Source organism: Camarhynchus parvulus, chromosome 2, assembly GCF_901933205.1.
Source record: "Camarhynchus parvulus chromosome 2, STF_HiC, whole genome shotgun sequence".
NCBI lineage: Eukaryota > Metazoa > Chordata > Aves > Passeriformes > Thraupidae > Camarhynchus > Camarhynchus parvulus.
Genome location: NC_044572.1, coordinates 68,047,467 through 68,070,840, shown reverse-complemented (window position 1 = coordinate 68,070,840; position 23,374 = coordinate 68,047,467). Strand labels below are relative to the sequence as shown.

Below are 23,374 nucleotides of genomic sequence, written 5' to 3'. Positions count from 1 at the left end.
ATTCTTCAGAAAGGAATATCAGCCTGCTCACTGCTTGGAGAGCAATTCAAAATTAAATTTTCTTGCATTCCAGAAATATTTTCTCCTCTTGAACACTGCTTCTTTTTACTATGGGACTCATATCAAGTGCCAAAATAGGTATATATGAAACTCCTGTAACTCCTGTAATGATCTGTTATATCGGATACACTAATTTGATTGGTATGTATGAGCAAAATTACAGTGGGATTTTCAGTTGGAAGGGACTGCAAGTGAGCAGTTTATCATTTAAATACATTGGGAGTAATTCAATCACAGGAGGCTCTTACAACAATGCAGTGAGCAATAATCAACAGCAACACAATGGCCCCTAACTAGAGCAAAACAGTTTCCAGCCCTTTCAGATGGAAAACAAAGAATAAAACAAATCACAAAACAAAAATCCCTCCACACAGATAGGAGAGCTCAGCAATGGAATAAAGGGAAAACAAGGGATATCTGCATCAGGCTCAATGCATCCTTTCTCCCAGACAAGTACCAGTTTTTTACCCATTCCATGCTAGAGCAGCTGTGGGCATGTTATTGCAGGACACAAGAGCAGAGAAAGGGTATCTTCTCCTTCCTGACCCACTGCAAGGCCTGCAGCTTGATCACGTTCTTAATTCAAGAATCCTACTGTTTTCCTGTTCTCACTCAGACCATCAACACCCCCATGCACCCAGAATGAGAGAGGTGGTCCTTCCTTCAGTAGTTTGTAGTTAATCTTATTTAATTCTTGATACTGCTCCTCTCTTACTCTTCCTACAGAAACACAGGTTCCCTCCAGGGCTGCATCAGAAAAGCCTTTAAGTGTGGGGCTACAGAAAGAGTTTAAAGAGAATAAGTGAGGGAAGAAATAATCAAAAAACCCAACAATCTCATCATCAACAAGGAGGCAGAAATGACCATGTTCTGAATAATTTATAAATTGCAAATGGTGCTGTACTGACAACTGCTATATCTAAATGTATTTGCCGTCAGAGGATCCATAGTATCAAGGTGTGCAATAATGTTCTGTTTTTCCACATGAAAGGGAGTCCCCTCCTTAAACATGAGTGTACTCCTACCATGAAACTGCTGAGAAAAGTAATCAGTCACAAATAATAGTCATAAAGCCATTTTGAAATTTAGCATTCCTCCATGGGCAATATCATTATACATGGCTTAAATAAATCCCTCCAGCACACAGTTGTGTCTTTATTATTTTCCTCAAAGGAAGCACACGTAAATAGTTTTTTCTTTCCCCTAAAACGTTTTATTTCATCTGCAAATTCAAGTAGCTGACTGACAAAAGCCAAATTTAGGAATTGGTTGGGAAACTCCAAGGCCAATTGTTGGCTCAGGGAGCCATCATTTCTCAAGATCCATAATTTATTCTGAGGAAGACCTGCAAACATCAGGTGGGGGGATATCAACAGGTTAATGACAGCTCTCACACCTCTAATGCTTTCCAAAACTTTACCAGAAAAATGGTATTTATACTGCAAAGCCATATTGTGTGATGCAGATCCAGGAACTGTAATCCCAGACACACAATTACATGCAAACCAGCTAATTAACACCAGTGTGCTGACTGCACCAAAAACCACATCAATGACCTGGGAATGTATACCAGAGATCCTGAACTGGGCTTTCCACCCCTCACTGACGGAGATTGCTTTATTCATTAGGCACTGATGTTAATAGTGACAGTTTTCTATCCTGGATTAAGCCTGTTCCAGTGCTGACTGACAGAAACTACAGTTACCCCAGAGACCTTCAACAAGGATCAGACGAGTACAGAAACATCACTTCTGCCCACTGGCAGAGCTACTGGCTGAGGTTCCCCTGCAGCCCCTGGGGTCAGAGCAGGTAGTGTTAGAAAAGCAGGGGAAATGTTCCCACCATTTTCTGACAAGTGGGTAGTCTGACACAGATTGCAAATGACAGTGCAAAATGGGTGTTTATGGGCAGAATCAAGCCTGTGAGGAGAAAAAGGGGAGCCTGAACCAAATCTGACAGGTGTATTGGGGAGATAAAGATCCAGAAGCTCTTTGCCTTTGTTGTAATTAGACAAACACACATACACACACACACAGAGTCTCTTCTGCACAGCAATCTACAAGACAGGATCTTGGCTTTTTCAGTGACAATTCTGAGAGGAGCCAGCTCTTTCTAAAAGCATCAGTAAACCAAGGAATTGATACTTCAGACTCTCAAGCAAAAACTGCACCCTACCACTGTCACTTGCAGCAACTCTCCATCCCTAAAGAAGCATCACGCCGATGATGCAGGAGAGGAGAGCAAAACAGCTCTTGGAGCAAAGCTTTAAAGAGAAACTCTAATGTGGTTTAAGTTTCTCATGGGGCTGGCACTTTAGAATAGGGGGATTGCGTGCTGCTGCTTCTCCAAACCAACAGAGTAAGTGTTGGGTGATGGGCAGGATCCCAGCAAGCAGCTTCCTTAAAACCCAGTTTCCAGAGGCACACAGAGCTGAAGGCGCACTCTTGTAGCCATGGTAAAATTCTTCAAGAGATGTCTCTAAAGACACACGGCACTGCAAGACAAGACTATAATTACTAGGACTGTTCAACAGGCCATGGAGTTTTTAACACAGTGCTGGGGTTTGGAATGGGTTTTCAAGAGCAGAATGAATGAATGAATGAATGAATGAATGAATGAATGAGATGATTTACAGGCAATAAATGCATAATTTAATTCCGGGCAGTGATGCCATGTGCAGCCACTGGAGAAGAGCTGGAGGATTTGCAGTTGTCTGTCCAACTCACCGGGCACCACTCCTTTGATGTCGCTTTCTGTGTTCATCCTGTTCTTGTGCGTGAACTGAAGGATCAGTTCCTTGGATGCCTCAAACTGTTGTGTAGCCATCAACCACCGAAGAGACTCTGGGAAAATACTTTAAAGAGGGAAAACAGGTTAGGGCTGCTTCCAGTTTTCTGTCAGAGGACAAACTGGTAGAGTTTTAGCTGCTCATTTAACCACTCAGAAGCTCTGTACTTCTTTCAAAATACAGAAGAATAACTTATGAAACAAAACAGAGGGAAAGCATATTCAGAATGTGCAAATTTATGATATTTTCTTTTACCCTGATTCACAAATTGTAGAGCAAGTATCCTATCACATGGAAATACGGCACATTGGAATTTTATAACATATTATGGGTGCTCTGTCCATTAATATAACTTGAAAGAAATGGGAGGAAGAGGCAGCACTGTCTGCAATAGACATTTTATGCCAAAAAGGGAGTGAATGAGATGAGCAGTTCACACGTGGTAATTCAGACCAAAGAAAGAAAACAGCTGACAGAAGTAATTTGGGTTCTCTTTTAAAGACAGACGAAAGAGAAGAATTACTTGTTAGGATCATAAGCTTCCCTGACTAAAGCTAATATTTTGTTAGTTGCCTTAAAAACATATATATGCATACAGTTAAAAAAGCCCATTTTCCATCCAATTGTTTCTTACAAGTGCTGATATTAACCAGGTTAATGAGCTTAACTGGTCACTCTCCCTTTTTTTTCCCAAATTAGTTTATTTTAATACAAAAGAAATACATAGCTCTTAGAACAAACCCCCAAAACCTCCCATACTTCTACAGATGTGAAAACTTTCAGATCTCACTCTGGTTTTTTTCATGTTAAGACTTTGTTTTTACTGTTCTTCCAAAAGATCATATTAAAAACAAATTTAACAACTATTTTTAACTTCAAATACATAATAAACCCTCAAATTTCCTTCACAAAACACTGATCTTTGCTGTGGATGCTGCCCAGTTCTTGTCCTTCTACGCAGCCAACTGCACCATTATTGAACTATCTCTGAGCGCTGATACAATTTGGAAGATACCTTAGCAAAGCTTCCAACTGAGACAGAGAAAGTATTTTTGGAAGAAGAAATAAAAAGGAGAGAAATCAGGCAGACTGCAATCTAAATTATATCAGCCAATGAAAATATATAACAACTATGATGACACCCATTCAGCTTGACAGCTTATTTACTACCCCTTGTGCTGCACAGATGTTTTGGCACATCTTTCAGCAGAAAGTCTTGTAAAGAAAAAGCATTTTTTAAAGTACTAAGAATTTTTTGAATGCAAAATATCTGCATGCTTGGCCCTGAAGAGGGTACAGCCTCAGCCACCAGCCTATAAATTTTAGATTTTCAGCAGTCTGCTCACAGGTTTCAAACAACAAGTCCTGTGATGACCACCCACGCGTAGGGAAAGGAAAGGAGCCACGAGGATGGGCATTACAGGCTGGGCACAAATATGTCTCTTATCTTCTGGGTCCTGCAGGTTTCTCAGACTGGAAGTGCTGAAGCCTAGCATCTTTCAGGTGCTCCATCACTCAGTGTGAGCAGTGAGAGGTTCCTTAGGGACACTTAAAAATCTGTGGGCTGCCTTGAGTCCAGGTCATCAGTCCAGTCGCATTCAATAAGAACTCCCATGGTCACAAATTCTCCAACAGTGTGACACACTAAGTCTGGTTGCACCCAATGGACTCTCATGGCCAGAGTAGAAGTCCAGTCACATTCAATAAATCTCATGGCCAGATGCAAAAGTGTCACTTACTGAGCAACAGGAATGCAGGTTCTTGGGTTGCTGGTGATAAATACACTGTCTGTGGAAGCACATGCCAATAACACTTACAGTATGAATGATACAGCCATTGAAAAATGCATTAAATTGTGAGATGACTAACTAGCACTAAAAGTATAATCACAAACACAAGCTTGCTTTTTGAATTTCCTGAAGAAGCACTCAATATTGCTGAGTGTTCGAGTCTTACACAACAGGTGGTGAGAGAGGAGATAGGTATAGCCCATCGAGGTCCCAGGGTACAAAGGTGAAGCCTCCTCTGACCTCCTTCCTCAATTAAGCTACATTTATAATGTTTTGTTTGAGGGAAGGGAAAAGGTAAAGTTACAGGTGATGTCATTTTGTGGTTAGGCTGGAATTTGGGTGACTTCAGTCATTAGCATATGGGGGGCTGTGAAAAGTAATACATATTTTTGAGCTAATGTCACAAAGTTCAGCTTTTGGTCACCTTTTGGGTTGTTCCTTTGGCTTACAGTTCCCACCAACTCCATTGTTTTAAACAGAGCATGACCACAACTCTTCTGTGCCACTCCATCCTTTGTTTCCTGTCTCCCTCAGAGCAGTACACCACGCTCCCTCAGTGTTCCTGCTCCAAGGTGTGCAGACAGTTTGTCCCTGGTGAACCACAGCCAATGCATGCACTCCTTCCTGCTGACCTCCGGTTTTCAGAATTTTCCTCACATAGCTGGCTGACAGTCTGCTACCTCCTCTATCAGGAAGAAAAGGGCCATACTTTCACAGTCAAGGAAAGAACAGGGGCGGGGTTGGGTTAAACTTTCATCTCCTGTTCCACAGCTGCTGCTGCGGGTGAGAGGAGAGGAAGATGACTGGAAGGCACATTCGGTAAAAAAGATCTTAAGTTTGAGAAATCCTAAGAGGACAGAAGAATCCTTGATAAAGACCAGGAAGGTACCACATGTAGCTGGAAGGAGAACTGTGATTCTGTGCAGATGGATGGAAAATGGATGCCCATGGAAAAGCTGTAATAGGTTGTCAATTAGGGGTCTTCCTCAGGTCAACAAACACAGTTATTGCAACTCTGTGTCTTGGTGTGAGTAAATTCTATCCAAAAGCACCAGAAAAGAACCAGCCACCTCTTCTATTTCTTCAGTTTTGGTCAGAATGAAGCAATTTAATTCAAGTTATTGATATCTTTACTGACATTCATGGCATCATCCTGTCTGGAGCTTCCTTTGTTCAAGGGAGAAGAAATAAGGTCTCTGTATAGCTGGAGTTCCCCTTCCCTTATGGCTCTAATACACACACACACACTTGAAAGGAGTCTATCTTCTATTAAATTATCTTTATACACCTGTCACAAACCCCTGTGCCCATGGTCTGGCTTACATGGGTGCCTTTCTGTCCTTCCAGAATGACCTAAGAGCCCAGTAGGGGTATCTACTCCATACTTGGATACTCTACACTTGTATCCAAGTCCATCTGCCCATCCCTCCCAGACAAAGCTGCTGCCTCTCCCTTTTCCCCCATCCATACCCAGCTTCCCAATCCACTCAGCCATGCACCTCCTGGGGACTGTATAGCCTGCCATGTGCATGTGGCCGACAGAAGAGCAAAACCATAGGTGGGAAGAGGGCTAAGCCCCAGCCTGGAGGGGCAAACAGCACTCTCACAGCAGGAGATGGAAATAAAGAGAGTACAGAGGAAGGAGGAGGCAGTGCAGGGGCTATTTGCAGCATCTGTTGACTCACTGCTTTGGGTACATGATGGGGAATTAGCAAGCAGTGCAGTTTTCCAGTTCTTCTTTTATCACCAATCAGCTAGTTTTCTTCCTTTATCTGCAACACCCGCTGCGGGTCCACGTTCCATTTGGAAGGAAAGAAAGAGGTAATAAAATGGTAACACTTCCCAGAGAATATGCAACAGATGGAAGCAAAAAGCCTAAGAGAAAAGTACATACTGTACTGACAATATAATTAAAGAGGCATCCCAACCAAGGTTCATTTCTGCAAATGCAAAAACCCTGGGCAACACAAATGCCCATCCTCTGGCTATTACCACTACTTTTCAAGCTGCTATGGTCCACAGTATATAAGGGGGACTTATTTGCTTGGTTTGCCTGCCCTGTCCAGCTAAAAAGCCACAGAGTTCTTGCAGATTACAGCATAATTTTTAGCATTTCCTATTCCTTTCAATGTCACTCAGGAATGACCGCTCAACATGAATGTGTGAGACCCTGCCAAAGCCACCTGAAAAATGTGTGGCCTCCAGAAGACTGCTGAGGGATGCCTGTTCTCCATGCCATCCCCCATGCTTATTAGGCATCTCCAAACTACTGTACCATCCTTTTGGAAACAAATGTCTGTAAATATTCTGTTTGATATTGTGTTTTATCTAGTGGTGGACATGAGGTATTTCAGCTGGCAGGCATTACCACATGAAGCTTTGGAGCAGACCAGCATGTGTATAGCATACAGCAGGTAAGGGAGAGACTAACAGCATCACAGATTAACAAAACCACTCTTCATTATTCATCAAAGAGGTAAATGAGGCTGTCGAGATGAGGCTATTTAAATTTTATATGTTGGAATACCTGGGTAACACCCTGCCCCCGCTGTCATTATTTTGCAAGGGACTTGTAACTCTCCTGAGTGCACATTTTACCCATGCTGAGGCACATCTACCTTGGGAACAAGCAGTGAAATCCTCACTGAGGGTTACCACCATTAACACAGGAGGGCTCTGTAAGAAGTTAATACAAAAATATAACTGTTACATAGGGCAACAAGTTTTTACATGTTGTAACTTGTCAGGCATTACAACTAGCAGCCTAGATCGCCATGGTATGTAACAAGATTGGTCCTGCACAGAGTGGTGGCCTTTTCCCTCATTTTTCTCAGTGTACAATAATGAAATATTTTAGACTTGTTAGTGTTCTTATTGTTATGGTTTTGTACAACACTACTCTCCTAAGCCTCTGTTGTCTTATGCCGCCACTGCGTGTCACTATTAAGACAGAGCAACAAAGAAAGATTTTTTTGGAATGTTTATAAAGTTATGGTGGAGATGGACCTGGCACTATTCCCAAGATGAAAGCCATCCTACTTCTCTCAGACAGCCGTACCAACACCACAGTGCCACAGTCACAGAGGAGTGGGACTGGTTGGGAGTGGGGAATTCTTTGTAGGAACAATCCCAAGCCAATGCCTGGCGCAGACCAGCCACCGAGACTTCAGCATAGCATGTGCTAATTTGGGCAAAATCAAGTCCAGTTCAGGGCTGACTACCTCAGGCATACAAAACATCCCAGTGCGCTTGTTCCAGGGCTGACAGATGTTATTTGTAACTTTTCTTGGATCAAAGAAACTAACAGTGTCAGTCCAGAACCACAACATAGGTATTAAGGGAAAATATAGCCATGCAGTCACAATCTGACAACAGCCAGGCTGGGATGCATCCTCTCAAGAACTATTTTAGTCCTTAAAGGGGACGTGACAGCCAGAACAATAACAAAGTACAACTTCACCTCAGTGAAAGGGGACTGTCTCCCAAGTGCCCACCGTGTTGCAGGGTGTAGCATATGTGCATGCTAGAGCAGATTATAAAGTTATTCTTTCTTATTTCAAAGTCAAGATTTGCACAAGGTGAATGGAAGAACAAAGGGAAAGGAATATTTATTGTGAAGCTCACACACTTCCTGAGAGTGGAGCATCTCCCAAGTCCAACATCAGGAGCTCGTTGGCAGGAGGAAGAAATACTTACACCCAGTAAAACGGCATCAGCAGGAAGGGACAGATGATGACTGCCTGGAGGACCTGCCAGTCCCTGCAGAGGGCAGCCAGCCCTGGCATGAGGAACTGCCCTGCCATCTCGATGAAGCTCGCCACCATGGTGATCATGAACCGGTGCCCGGGAGGACAGAGCTCTATCCCTGAAACACAGAGTACACAGACAGTCAGCCCCCACCAGCAAAGACACCCCCAGAGCATCTCTAGGAAACTGTGAGGGAGGTCATGTCCTACAGGAGCTTTGGTCAAAGCTATGCAGAATCAAATAAGTTTTGCTTCCTCCCATATTTAGGCTCTAGAGAAGCCCATTAACAGCTATCTGCGGTGCAAACATTGCAACTTCCATATACCTGCTGTATCCTCACTGCCAGATTTCCTTCAGTCTCTGCCTGCATTTTACTTAACAACAAGGTGTTTATTTTTAAAAGGAAATGTATGGTCAAACACAAGCCAAAGATCTTGGGTCATGGCTTTTCACACTTCTCAGAAACACCACCTGCCTTTCCAAACTGTTTGCTGGGAGCTGGATTCGGGCACCCAGTTCAAATGGGATACCACCTGCCCACACCTTAATATGCCCCGACTCAGCCAATTCCAAGCTGGATTTTGCTGAGCTTGTTGTTTCTGGGTTTGCTTTTCCCAATAGCTTATCTTGATCAACTTTCAAACAGGCAACTTCCCATCTGTCTTATCCTACCCTCCATCCTTCCTTTTGCTGTGGGGCAATTTACTACCATCACTGGTATCTCTGGTTGCCTCAGCTGTCTTGTGACAAGTGAGTAGATAAAACTCAGTTCACTAGATCAAATATTTCCTTAAACCCTGAATCCTAGCTAGCTTTATTTGGTCAGAAGATTAATTTTTCAGAATCACAGCCTAACAACAGAATTTTAAAAAGTCACAGAAGAAATAGCAAACACAAAAATGGAAATTTTTTCACCAGTAAGATTGTAATAGAAACCTCTATATCATATTTCCCACTTGCCCACATTCACTTGCACAGACTAATACTTTAGCTCAATAAACCTGCCACAAATGTTGTGTAGCACTTATTGGAATGCTGATACAGAAAGAGGCCTGTAAAAATTTGTGATATGTTGCTGTCAGCATTGTTGCTTTTCTATGGGGTGTTTCCTGTGGTGGTTTTAAATTAGAATTTAATGGTTATTAAAATTTTAACCTAAAAGCCCTAAGAAAATAGGAAGAGATGACAGTTGCTCCTTCATTCACTCTCTTACCTGCAGTTTGCATTTATCACTGTAACAGAGATTTAAACTAACTGACCAGGAACTAGCTTGTAGATCAAATGTAGGATTACACCACACATTTTGTTCCCTTTCTTTTCAGCCAATACAAAAACTAATACTGGATTTTTGCCAGTAAAAAAGGAAACTGTATCTGTTGTCAGGCAGCCCAAATTTTCATTAGCCTAACCACAAACACAGCAGCTTTGGAAACAAAAAGGGGAGAAAAAGCTCTCAAAGACTCTCACATGTTATAAAAGGCTTTTACATTTTAATTTGGTAAAAAAGATTAAAACGCAGAGCTCCTTATGACATTAATATGGTTTCATTCTTACTAATGAAGTATCCCAAGCCTAGGAATTTTTTGTTGTTCTATGAAAAGAGGTAATTTCCGTTTTATTTCTCTAATCTCCAAATATAAAGAGCTTCTGTTTGTTTTTCTAAACCTTAAAGTAACAGTTACTCACACTCCAATATTCCTTCATTAAGTACAAGGTCGAGTTTTGTTGCCATAGAAACAGGAAGTCTGCATTAGATGTGTAAGGCTTTAGCATTTCAATTGCATTGCTCAGGTTAGTATCAGGTAAAAATAAAAATAACCGAGATATCAACTTCCATATAAAGTCAGGAAGCAGTGTCCAAATAATAAAAGTATATTTTATTAAGTCACTGGTGCACAGTAAAAAACTCTGCATGCAGCAGTTATTCATTGTATAGAAAGGAAATAGCTTCAGAGATTGTTTAGCATCTATTTTCTTCTCTGGATTATCACATGCATATGATCAGTTTCTGCCCTTTCCTCTAAAAAAGCCAGAGATGACAAGAAAATAATCCCTGCTCTAGCTGGGTGAGTGTGACTTTCAGGCAACATCAGCAGCATATGAAATACCACATCTCTGTTGAAATGCTTTACATATTACGACAGCCTACTGACTTTCCAACATATCTGGCTTCAATTTTATATGATAAAAGATTCAGCACTGCAGTTTTTAGCAAGCATCTATCAGTCAACCCTTTCCCACCCCTGCAGCAAAGCCACCCTTGGCAGCGGCCTTGCCCTTGCAGCAGGGAAGGCACCCAGCTGATGCTCACACTGGGGCCTCCATGCACCCAGGCACGAGGAGGCCTCTGTGGCTGCAACCATTTCCATCCTGCTCACATGACAAAAATACCAACTCAGATCAAATCACTCCAAGACTGAGATCAGCTTTACCCACTCATGGCAAATGGAGCAAGCAAGCCCCAGCTCCCCAGATCAATGAGAAAGTTTCCATCTCAATTACTTTGTGGAGCATGGAGCAACCCCTCATCATACACATTAATCACAGAAATTATCATCAATACCAAAACCTCCCAGATACATCCATTTGCTCCACTTCGAAAATTTTGTGTGGGCAAGGAGACATGCATGTAAAGGATTTTGCCTCCTTGCCCAGAATTCCTTCTCTGTGCAGCTCAGTCAGAGTAGCACATCCAACTCAGAGACCTAATTTCCCTAAAGCCCAGGCAAGTGATTGTATGGGCAAGTTGAACCTGCATGCAAAGCTGTCCTGCAGTACATGGGCAGTGAGATCAGGCATGCTCAGGACACGTGGGACAGATTCTCACAGTCTCTCTCATGCTCAGGACACATGGAACAGACTCTCTCACCGTCAACAGACACCCAGCAACAGTGGACAAACAGTGGACAAACAAGCCAGACCCAGACAACCCCTAAGGCAAAACTGCTCCCAGCCTGAGGGCAGCTGTTTTACCTCAGGTGTGATCCAGCCTGGGCCTCACAGGCATCCCACACATGAGACATGCACAGCATACTGCACCTCTGGCTGGGAAATGTGAAAACCTGGTCCTGGGGCCAGATGTGTTATTCCCATGAGCACTCAGGTTTGCCAGGGTGTGGGAGCTACTGAAGAAGCTCTGCAGCACCCTGGGGGCTCTGCCCCACTGCCCTGTGCAGGATGTCACTGCTCTGGCATCAGCAGAGGGACATGGTAAAACCACAGGTCAGACAACAGCTTAACCAGGCAAATGGAACAGGTGCGCCTGACAAGAGGTACAAGGACTTTACATCAGAAAGGGCAAAATGTCTTTGCTAACAGCTTCTGTCCCTGGCACTGGGATGGACAAACTGGGCTGGTGTCCTTTACAACAGTTTTTCAGGCAACCTCTTCTGAAAAGAAGATGGGAAAGTGAGATAAAATCACTGTAAGTATGCCATAGCCTGACATCTGAAATGCTGTCCTCTCCCCTTTCCAACTGTTTTTTTTTTCTCCCATCCTCTCCACCTGCAGCTGTGGAAGGAGCAGTCTGGGAACATACAGACAGGACACCAGGGAGAACTGCAGTTTTACTGGGTTAACATCAGCTCATGTAGCCACAGAGCATGGTCCTGTATAGCCCACCTCCTCCAAATCCCACCAGGCAAGCTGTCACTGCCATGGAGGGACTAAGATCCACATCCTGTCCTTTCTCACTCCATCTTGCACTTGCACACTGGTAACAATCTGTTTCAGATTTCAGAAACCCTCTCGTTTTTCTTAGAAGGCTGACATTTATTCTCAGAATATTTGCTCAAGGATGAAAGGCAAATACTTCTATTTAAAAAAAAATAAAGAAGTTAAGTCATTTGCAAATAGCATATCAAGAGGAAAAAGAGGCTACATTGCACTGCTTGAACAACCTCTAGCATTCACTTTCCCATCTCCAGACCCAAAACACAAAGCAATCCTTGTTCTGCAGCCCAAGTTTTAGCTCCATCTGAAACCACAAGGTAGCAGCTTTTTGTGTCTTTCCAGTGTTCTCTCCCTGCCCAGTTTCCATCTGTAAGCCACTAAGACTGTAATTATATAGGAGTATCCCTTGGAGAAAATGGCCAAGACAAAGCACCTGCTGGCCAACAGCATTCACACTGAAAAAAATCCCCAAGGAGACAGTGACAGTCTGATTCTAGATTCACAATCACAGTTGCACATTATATTAAAAAAAAAACCCAAATAAAATCCCCCAGCTTCTGAGAGTTTCCCCCATATTACTGCACACCCAATATTCTTAATTCCTTCCATCTTAGCACCCCTCTGAGATGTTCCTCTTCTTCAAAAGGGAGGAAAAAAAAGAGACTCGGGTGAAAAACACTCATAATTTGAGAAGGATTCTCTGGCAACATAGCTTTAGGGGTAAAATGTGGGACACCAGAAATTCCCAGTGGCAGTAGCAGCCTACAGCACCAAGGCTGTGCTTGCCTCAGCCCTGCTCAGCCAAAAGTCAAGCGCAGGATGTGACCTTGAGAAAGAATTTTGCGTTTGGACTCTGCTTTTCATCATAGCACAAAAGGAAAGAAAAAAACCTCACAGAGTATTCAGTTTCCCAAGCTGTTCAGCACCTCCAGCACGTCCCACCACCTCTGCTCTCCCTGAGGTCACCCTTTTGGCACGATGAGCTCTGCCACCTCCTTCACAGTGATCTTGAGGACTGCTGGGAGGTGACTCTGTCCCTGCTGCTGCTATGTTTCCTAATTCCCACCAAGCTCTCTGAGACCTCTGGGACCTTGTCTTCCTCCAACACTCTCTGTGGGATTTGCCCTTTGCTGTAAACAAATCGTCTCACTGGATCCTCCTAGAATAACATGGTCCCCAAGCTAGCTTTTGGCTAGCTGACCAGATAAAATTGCAGCAAAAAACTATCAATAACTCCCAGACAAGTTTGCAGCTGGCTGCTAGGGGGACAGGAAAATAAAATCCAACATATCTGCTTGTATACACAAATTTCCCCTTGGTTACTAGACACAAACTTCTAAGAGCTGCAAGCTCTACCCATGGGCTACGTACACTTCTCATCTTTCAGTTAGCACACTTCTGATTCAGTCCTGGCTGAAATGGCCCAGGCTAAGCCAACACTCACTCCTGCATGAATTTAGACAAGGAGCACATCATCTTGATTGCCTTTGCTGTCACCAGAAGGAAAGAAGCATCACGTGTAAACGCAGTTTATTAGGGAACAGCAAATGAAGTAACTTGTGGAAGTAAAGGTTATCACACACACTGCAGTGCACAGACAACCACCAACTGATGTAAGCACAGGACAGAGACAGAGTGAAAGGGAAGGAAAAATCTAATTTCCTCTCTGGAGAAATCCAATCCACTGCCATGAAAAGGGAACAGTAATAGACTCAAACTCCAATGGCTGAGTAATAGTATTATTTTCCCCTAACAGCACATCAGGACAGAAGTTATTCTAAAATACACCTGTGAACCGACACATGTGCTCCTTCAAAGACACTTTTCTACACATCATCAATTTGGTGAGAGTTCTTTTGAACAGATGCTAGCCCACCATTTAATTAACACATTTAATATGTGTCAAATCAGTCCCTGAGCACTGACATAAGCTGAGCTGACAGAGCCGTCAGGCTGGCACCAGGGCAGGCAGCCAGAACTACACCTCACCAGATGTGCAGCAGCACACTTAATTTCTGACCTCAACACATTGTCTGGATCTACTGCATGGAGCTATCTTGATAAGGAAATATCTAATCAGAACAGAATTTTTTCTTATCAAAACTAATTCGGATGACCAACTGGTATACAAAGACCAGAACAGTGCCAAAACTGATGCCAGGCAAAATATCCTTTAGATGCACTGTGGAGCCTCACAGAGAGGCATAGCATTAAAAAAGTAAATATAACTGCACCTTTCATGAAAAATCCAACCAAAAAACAAGGTGCAACCTTCCCTCTCTTTACTTTCCGCATGCCTGACCTGCTCATCCCTATTTCAGGCCTGATACTGCTCAGCTGTGTCAGGGTATCTTAGGAGGAGCGCTCTGAGCTGCAGACAGTCTGTAGCTACCCCCAGGTGGAGTGTTTGGACCACAAGCACAGAGCCAGGTTGGATTCAATGCAGGGTGTTTACTCAACCCCCATTAACTCGGTTGCAGGAGCTGTGTTTTCCCGGGCACAACGTATATGCAGCAGAGCAGGAAATGGCAGGGCAAGGCTGAACCCAGCTCCTGCAAGGACAGGAGACCCTGAGCAGAAGCTGCCTGACCAGTGGGTGGGATGCAGAGATGTCTGCAACCATGCCCTGGATGCAAGCTGTTGCCCAGGGAGCATCAGTGGCAGGGAAAGAAGCACGTGTCGTTCCCCAGTTCATCCCATGGCATCTGCATTTGCCAAGTTTTACATTGCACAAGACAAACAACATCTTACAAAACAGATGGCTGGCTGCATAAGAAACCTTTAATACACCATGCTGCCTGCCATATACAAAGCAATAAACCCAAAGAAATGTTAAATCACATTTCAGGTGCTGCAGTTGCCATCTATCCTACTTCCAGAGGAAAGCAGCAGCAGCATCTCTGCCACTCCCAGCCAACACTGACTTTTGGTGACAATTCTTGGATGTGAATAACAGCATTCTGAAAAAACACAAGGAGAATGCCCCTGGAAACCTACACAGCAGGGACAAAGAGCATGAGAAATGGGTAGATACAGAACACACTAATTTCAGTATAAAGATGGCTTAATTTAAATGCAATTAAAAAGTGATTAAAAAGCTTTACCATGACATATGTTTTTTTGCATGTTAACTGCCATCTATAAAAAAAATTCTCCCCCACTTCCAGTCTAAAATTTCCTATCCCCCTTAAGATACTCTCCAAAGCCATATAAATGTTTGATTATTTCTGCAAAAAACTGAGATTGCACAGAAATATATGGGACTCTTTCTTGTTCCAAAAAGGTGGCTTTCTCTAAAGGAAATGCACAATTGGTCACAGCAATGTTTTGCAAACCTAACACCTCTGCTGTTCACAACAGCTGGCACCTTTTCTCCTAGCAGGATCTAAATCATTATTGACATTTTTTTGACAGGAGTGTGTATGAGAGGAGCTGAAACAAAAACTGATGTGAGATGTATCAGAGGAGCTCATTTTCTTTGATGCTTTAGTTGAAAGGGATCTGCATCTGTATTTTTAAGCGAATTTTTAGCAACATTGTAGCTACTTAAAATAAGAACCGAGAAGAAATTCAATAGCTGGAAATCTGCACTTCTCTTAATTGATCAACTGACAAACAATATTCCAACAGCAGCTGTTTCAAAAACTCAGTTTGCAATCTCTAGATGGATGATGGTCCTCAAAGAAGCAGGAACAAAGAAATAACAACATAACACCTTGTTTCAGGTCTATGAAACGCTTCCATCTCACTGAGACAGCAGGGCAGCCCCTCTCTCTGCAAGCACTGATCCCACATGAGGTGCTCCTCCAAGGAGGATTTTTTCACCATTACCATCATGCTGTTGGATGAGTGAATAGATGCATTGAGCCCTGGATTTGAGCACATTGTCAGCAGAACTGCATATTGCTAACAAGAATTTGGCACGGGAGACTTGAGTTGGTTGCAGCCTAGCTTATCAAAGAGAAGAGACAAACATGGAAGAAAACTAAATGGAGGACCAAGAAAAGTACTTGGTGCTTTTTAGGTCATAATAAAGCTTTCCCTGCCCTGCACCCACTCCCTCAGATCAAAGGGAGACAGCTTGTCTGAAGCTTCTCACATCAGAGGCACAACCCCCGGAAAGCACCTTGCTCCTTTCTCTTGTGTCAACTTCATAACAAGCCCTGAATGGGATTACATACAGAGTCTAAGCAAGCACTAGGGGCTGTTTATTAAGCTCTCATAAATACAACTGTAACCCCATACACGTGTGCAGATATATAAACATACACACATATTTATGGATATGTGTGTATATACACACCGATATAACTGTAAAGGCAAAAGCCTCTAGCTCCTTTTCCTCCCCTGATCCCCCTGTGATGTCAGCAGCAATCACTGGAAATTAGGGGGATGTCCTGAATAACCCATCCCGTCTCAGGGGCCGTGAATTGCTCAGGTGGCACCACCGTGTCAGAGAGAGCCTGGAAGACGCAGCACTGGCTGAAAGCACGAGGGCCAGCAGAAGTGAAGGCAATTTAATCAGAAGCAATTAGTGAGCCTCTTTGTGAAGGGCTGTCACACATTTGGCCCCCAGGGCAGCCTCGTTTTTAAAGATTTATGCCAGGCACTCTGGATAGATATTTAATGAACAGTGTGAAAGGGGAAGTGCAGGGATGCAGAGCCAATGAGCTGCTGTGTTTTGGGTGCTTCTCCAGTGCATTCACTGGAGAAGGAGGTGCCACTCAGACTAAGGGGTGACTTTTGCATTAGTAACTCTCTGGCTCCAGGGCTCAGCATTAACCCTGACACAGGTCTGGGGATGGCAAAGGCAGGCAGACAGAATTGGGACACCCGCCCAACAAGAGAGAACCATGCCAAACACTGCACACAGCCACTGTGCCTGAATAAGAACAGGAAGGACAGCCCCTGGTCAGATCTCTAATTTTAAGCCCATGAGGATGAGGATACAAAAAGAAAAATGAGGCTGTGGTAATGCATAGATGGTGAGAAAACCTCTCCCGATATAAAAGCAGATGGTGCACAGTTAGAAGAAGTACAGATATTGTTTTTCCTCTTCCATACCCCAATGAGCTTTTATCTACCAAGTAACATTACCATAAGGAAAGAAAAAATATATTCTAGGGAAAAAAGAGGAAAGAACCAGTGAAGATGTCCTTTTGGTCAATTGATTTTAAAGTGAAAAAGATTCCTCCAACCTTGGAACAAAACCCGCTTCCTGAAGCAACGAAAATTCTATTTTCATTCAAAATCAAGTCTTCAGTATCTGGTTACAGGCTTTTATTCCTTATGTTAAATGCATGATCTCTGTGCTGTGGAGAACACTTGCCACCACTCTGCACACACGGAGCGGTCTGTATGGTGGGGTCTGCTCGTGGCTGGTTTGTGGGCAGTTCTGCAGCACAGAGTGTGATCCAATGGGCTCAGTGATGGTGCACAAGCTTGTCAGGGAAAGAGCATTCCCTTTCCAGCCCTCTCCAAGCACATCCCTTCAAGCCAAGGGTAACTCAGCAGCTTAGCACCTGCAGGTGCACACACACAGAGGTGAGCACAGTGGAACATCCCTCACTGTGCTGTTGTCACATACAACATAAAATGACCTTAGCACTGCCAAAGCCTAAATATTCCTTAAATTTCTTCCTCACTATCTTTAAAAATACCAGACAAAAGCTTTTGTGAAAGCTTTTTTCCTGTCAAATACCAGAATTCTTTGATTTGGTAAAACCTGATTAGACAGTGAAGAACAATAAAAAGGGAATTGGCATTACAGTGCCTCCAGCATCTCATATTTGCATGTAAATTGCAAACCAGACCACCCAGAAACATCCACTGGGATTCAAAGTTTATCCAGAATCAACCCTGAAAAACGTGTGAGTTTATTCGAGAGTTTCTCACAGCCAAGATGAATATGCACCTTCATCAGTTTTAAATAGCAATATCCTGTTAAAACTGGGGTAAGAAATAAATGTTTTTGCTGAATGGATGGAAAGCCTCCTATTGCTTTGCAATAACCTTGGAAAAGAGAAAGACAATGTTTCTTCACATCTTCCTTCCATGGAAGCTGGCAAGTAGGCTGGGAATAGATGGATCTTCCTGAGTAGAAGCCATCCTCCCATGGGTATGTTCACTTTTCTGCAGTGAAGGGCCTCTTTCAAGAAAACTCCTGCCACTTACAGAAGAGTTCAAATATGGCAACACTTGCTGAGTTGTTCCAAATAAAACTAGAATGAATTGCTGAGCTAATTAATAGCCCAACATTAAAAGGAAACCCAGCTCCTTGGAAAGAATCCAGCTGCAATTCATGAAAGCGGATTTCACTTGTTTCGATTACAACAACAGTAGACTTTGTACACATCACAGCTATGGCTAAAATAGTGAAGATATATGCCCATACCTACACCTTGAGAAATGAATGACTCTTAATCTTCTCTTAGCAGCAACTAACTATTTCTCTATGTGAATTTCTGTTTCAAATGCAAGCGCCTGTTAAGCGGTGTTGCACTGTACCTGTGGTGGTACAAAGCCAAAGATAAGAGCTGTGCATAGAGGTAATGCTGTCTAGGAGATCACCCAGCAGAGCCTGGTGTAGACTTCACCTTGCCTAGGTACAGTCAAGCTGTACTCTTAAGGTCAGAGGATCTTGGGGAGGTTCTCTCTGCAGTAAGTCCATTATTTGTATTTTTATTTGTGCATCAATACTTTGATTGCTTATAGTACATAAATGGCAACACGAATCTGATGTGCTGTTTCCTATGCAAGGGTTGCATCGTATGTCGTGTTAGATCATCCCTGCTAAGAGAACACTTTCAGGTACTTCAAAAAAACCTCCTATATTTACCACCCTTTTCTAGAGAGAGAAAAATGTATAGAGAAGGTGGGAGAGTGAGAGAGAATGACACAAAGAAGATTATGGTCATGGGAGGGGAGAGAGATAACTAACAGAAGGAGTGCCCCTGGCTCATCATATCAGATTTCCTTCCCACATTCAGCTTTGAATAAATCATTCCATTGCTTGACACAACAGAAATAATTCAGTTACTGTTTCCAAATTTTCCTTTGTATCTTCTTGCAGAGCCAGCAAGGGAATAAAAAAGGGCTGAACTTGAGAAGTACAGGAGGTGAGATACAATTTTCAACTCAAACACCGGCTTGCTTCATAACCTTATTCCACCACATAAAGGAACATGGGAAACTACATGAGAATTCCTGTCCATGAGAAAAATGCTGAGAGATGGGAAGAAAAAAGCCTTTGTGGCTGATCCTGCCTTTCCGGGTGTGACAGTGGATCCTCAGCACCCCCATGCAGGGCTCAGACACCACCACCTCCCAGGGCAGGTCCCTGTACCTGCAGGCACGCAGCAAACCTGAGCACACTGTGGGCATGTGTTCCTCCTGGCATAAACAACACAGGAACGTCTCAGGGGCTTGAATATTTCCCAGATCAGGTAACCACACACCCAACAGAACAGGAAACACTCTCCAGAGCAGCACCATGCACATGGCTCAAGGGCAAAGCATCCCCAGGAAAGGAGGGCAGAGCCCTTTGCCAGACCATTCACACCACAAACCTACAAACTACCTTCTCAAACACTTGTGGGAACAAGGAGGAACTGATTCCTGGCTACAAACCTATCTACCAAGTTGCACAGTCCAATTAGGAAAACCACCTTGTAGCTCACATCCAGATTCTACCAAGTTAGCAGCTAAAGAACTATATCCAAAAGGTATTCTGGGTTACATGGGAAGTAAGCATAACTAAATCTTGAAGATCTGTTTTTGCTGAAACAAAGTCTGTGAACACGTAATTTGAAAAAATAAAATTAATGTTCACTTACATTTGTATAGGTTTATGGAAGCAGAGAAGACAAAAACTGCTCTCCCATCTTGCTGAGTGATATTTCTAATAAAAATCAGAATTTCTCCAGACCCCTAGAGAAAGCTGCTGCACAAGGCTGTCCAGCACTGGACAGTAAGCAGGTCTCTTTAGACATCCCTGCCCACTTGCATGACATTCACAGACACAGGGAAGCTTTAATCACCATTTTGTCATCTAAAAACAGGGCCACAGCCAGAGGAACTGGAAAATGGAATTCAGGCTGGAACCACTGAGCACTTGTTCTGCTCTCCAGGTGGCCCCTGAGCACTTTGCATGGGGAAGAACCTTCCTTCAGCGTTGCCTGCTTCAATGCAGAGCACCAGATTTAAGCTCAGTTATTATCACTACTTGCTTATTTTAACAGCAATATGAGGCTATATATGGCTATGCTGCCATGAAACACAGAATTTAGAAAGCAGAGCTACACAATTAACAAATAAATAACAATTCAGTTAAGCTATTTCTTCAGCCACTTCCTCACATTTATAATTTAGCCAGATGTTTCACACAGAAGCAGGAATATCTTTTCTACCAACAGTATGAATAGACAGAAGTAAATAAAAAAAAACCCTTTTCTAAATAAACCAACTTCCTTTCCAGCTCTTGCAAGCAGAGGAAATGTCAGGCCTTCACAAAGGCTGGGTGACATAACACCCTGACTTGCTCCAGATGAGTGAGTTGCCAGATACCTGCAGCAGAAATCACAAATGTGGGAGCAGCCCAAGGCACACAGAAGCTTCCCAGCTTTGTATCCAATCTCAGCACAGAGCCAGGAGAGGGCACAGGTACCACCTTATCCAGGAGCAGCAAGCAGGGAAGGCTCCTGTTATTGTGCTTGCTCTGCCTCTTGCATCCATTGTGCAGAGCCAGTGCACTGGTGGTGAAATAAAAAATTACCTTTTCATGAAGAAAAAAAATGCAAGGCAGCTAATTAGCTTTTGCCCTCTGTTTACTCTGCAGCAAGAGACTCTCAGCTCCCAGGGCACCAGGATGTGCCTTCATACAGTAGAGCTCACTCCCGGCGCTCCCTCCCTGCCTGTATTTTCCAGCATTCACTGCCCGAGGGTAAATTGCCAGTAAATACAGAGGATGGGTACTCCAACAACACACAACCAGCCTCCAACAGTTTCACTTCCAGTAATGAGTTTCCCTCACCCCAAAATCCAGACATCACACACCTGCACCTTTGTCTACACAGAGGTAAGTCATTTGTATAACCTTCATCTGGAGGTGGTTTTTCTTTAAACCTGACCAGGAGCTGTTGCTCAGATCACTTTGCACCTGACTGCTGCTGGGCTATAAATAACACATCCACAACACAGCCTTGTACTCACATGCATTTGATTAAAATAAAGTCAACTAAAAGGCAGACCACCTTTGAAATGGAAACAAATGGATACAGAAAGGCTGAGGAGTTGAAAGACAGAATTTTTGAGCTAGTTACAGTCAGGTTGCCATCTCCATAGCTGGTCTGATATCACCAGCAACATTTCTGCATAATCACATAAACAAAAATCAAAGCAGAGAGAAAATTCTAAATTTTTAGGGGGTGTAGAATTGAGAACAACACATCAATGTAATAACAACAATAACATCACCACCCAGGGACAATCTAACCACATAAATATATGCACTCATGACTGGCAGAAAGTGGTATGCAAGCCCCTAAGGGGAGAAGACAAACACTGGAAAACAAAAATGGAACAAAGCAAACGATCAGCCCCTGCCTTGTCCCAGGCTGGCAGTGCAGATCACTGTCAGGATGGGGATGGCTGAGCCTTGTCACTCGTGGCCTTCCTCCCTTTAAGGGAACTCAATTTATAGCCAATTTCAGAACTCCAGATATGAGAAACTGGATGCACTGATAGGTTTTAGGCAGCACAGCTTGGTTTTAATATCGACCCAGCTGACTGGCAAACAATCCTCTGCAAACAGTAATGAAGATTAAGATCTGAAGTGTGGCAGCAACTTCATTTCCAAATCCTTCTGCAACAGAGGAAAACTCCCTGTGCAGTTCACCACACAGAGGAGAGCAGGGAGCAAAAAATATCCAAGCTGTGTTCAAAGAAGGAAAAGTGTAGGCGTGCAGGGCTTGCACTGATTTATTACTGGCTTATCAGCAGCTAACATATAAAACCAACTATAAAAGCAACAGATGTAAAATATTTTCTATTTTAAAAATCACTGCACACTCTTTCTTCCTAGAAGATACAAAGACTAAGAGCTGACTTTTCAATTTGAAGAAATGCCTGCACAATCATAACAAAGAAGGAAAAAATGTTAAGGAGGAAGAAAAAAAACCCCAAACCCAGACTTGCTCTCCCTCGCCTAATCACAAATAATGTAACAAGGGTCCTTGCATTCAAGTACAGATCCTAAATACACAAACTCTAAGTTTCATTTTTTGGGAAATTGAATTCATTGAGAGGCATGCAAAATAAATAACAATGTTTGAATTTTTTTCTAATAAGGACATCTTCATGTCTAAATGTGAAAAATATTTATATCACATTTAATGCTCTAAGCCTAACCATTAATTTTCATGCATCACACCAGATTCAATTGCCTGTTAAAAGGATCTTCCCCTTTACTCAGTAGCCAATTATTCACTAACCTCCTAGAAACATTCAAAGGAGGCACAATTTATTTCAGAGACAGACAGGAATTTGTAATTATAAAGACATCCAAATTTAATTTTTTTTAATGACAAAAACGAAACATGAGGTAACAAGACACCTAACTGGCCAACAGGAGGCTGAGCTCCATAAAAATAACTTTGGGGATGATTTTTGATATTGAAATACCCATATGATCACAGCATCTGCAAACATTTTCAGCTAATGAAAGTATGCCCAGAAGGAGTCTTACATTAGAACCACTCCCGCAGCCTGTGAAACAAGGACCTGCACCCAATGCTCCAGTTATGCTTCCACTTAGGGACTGACCACACTATTTCTCCTTCAACAAAACATGTTGGATGCTACAGGAACCAAACAGACATTTGTACCTCTGCAAACATCACCAAGTGCAACAGACAAGGCTTAATTAAAACAAGAGTACAGTGTATATCCAACCACCCTAAGAACACGTTTCTCTTGTTTATATCTCTCACCACCAGGTATTTCAGATCAAGCAGGAGAAAGTGTCTCTGTTCCAACCCCTTCCTTCCATGGTTTCACACATAAACCACTTAATGACTATGTGCTGCAGCATAGGCAGTCACTTAATATTTATCCACACTTCCACTACCTACCTTGTATCACCAAAGGGGCCTAACACAAAAACTACTGACTCTTAAAATATGCATCAGTCTTTTTGCTTAGGGGCTGCCAGCTCCTGGGACAGGGTAGAGCAGCTTTGTACAAATCCACTGCAATACTTCCTTTCCAGCTCAGAATAGCAGCAAATTAAAAAACAACTAAAAACCCCCAAAACCAAACC

At 42.9% G+C, this 23,374-nt stretch overlaps 1 protein-coding gene across 2 annotated transcripts in view; it reads right to left on the bottom strand.

The window, feature by feature from the left end:
• Nucleotides 1-23,374, bottom strand: part of SLC22A23 (solute carrier family 22 member 23) — a 109,477-nt gene that overhangs the window by 26,660 nt on the left and 59,443 nt on the right. For both annotated transcript variants that reach the window (XM_030965690.1, XM_030965699.1), the window contains exons 4-5: nt 8,335-8,503; nt 2,787-2,914 (exon numbers count right to left, since the gene is read on the bottom strand). In XM_030965690.1, coding sequence (XP_030821550.1) covers nt 2,787-2,914; nt 8,335-8,503 — 297 coding nt within the window. The remainder of the gene's footprint in view (nt 1-2,786; nt 2,915-8,334; nt 8,504-23,374) is intronic.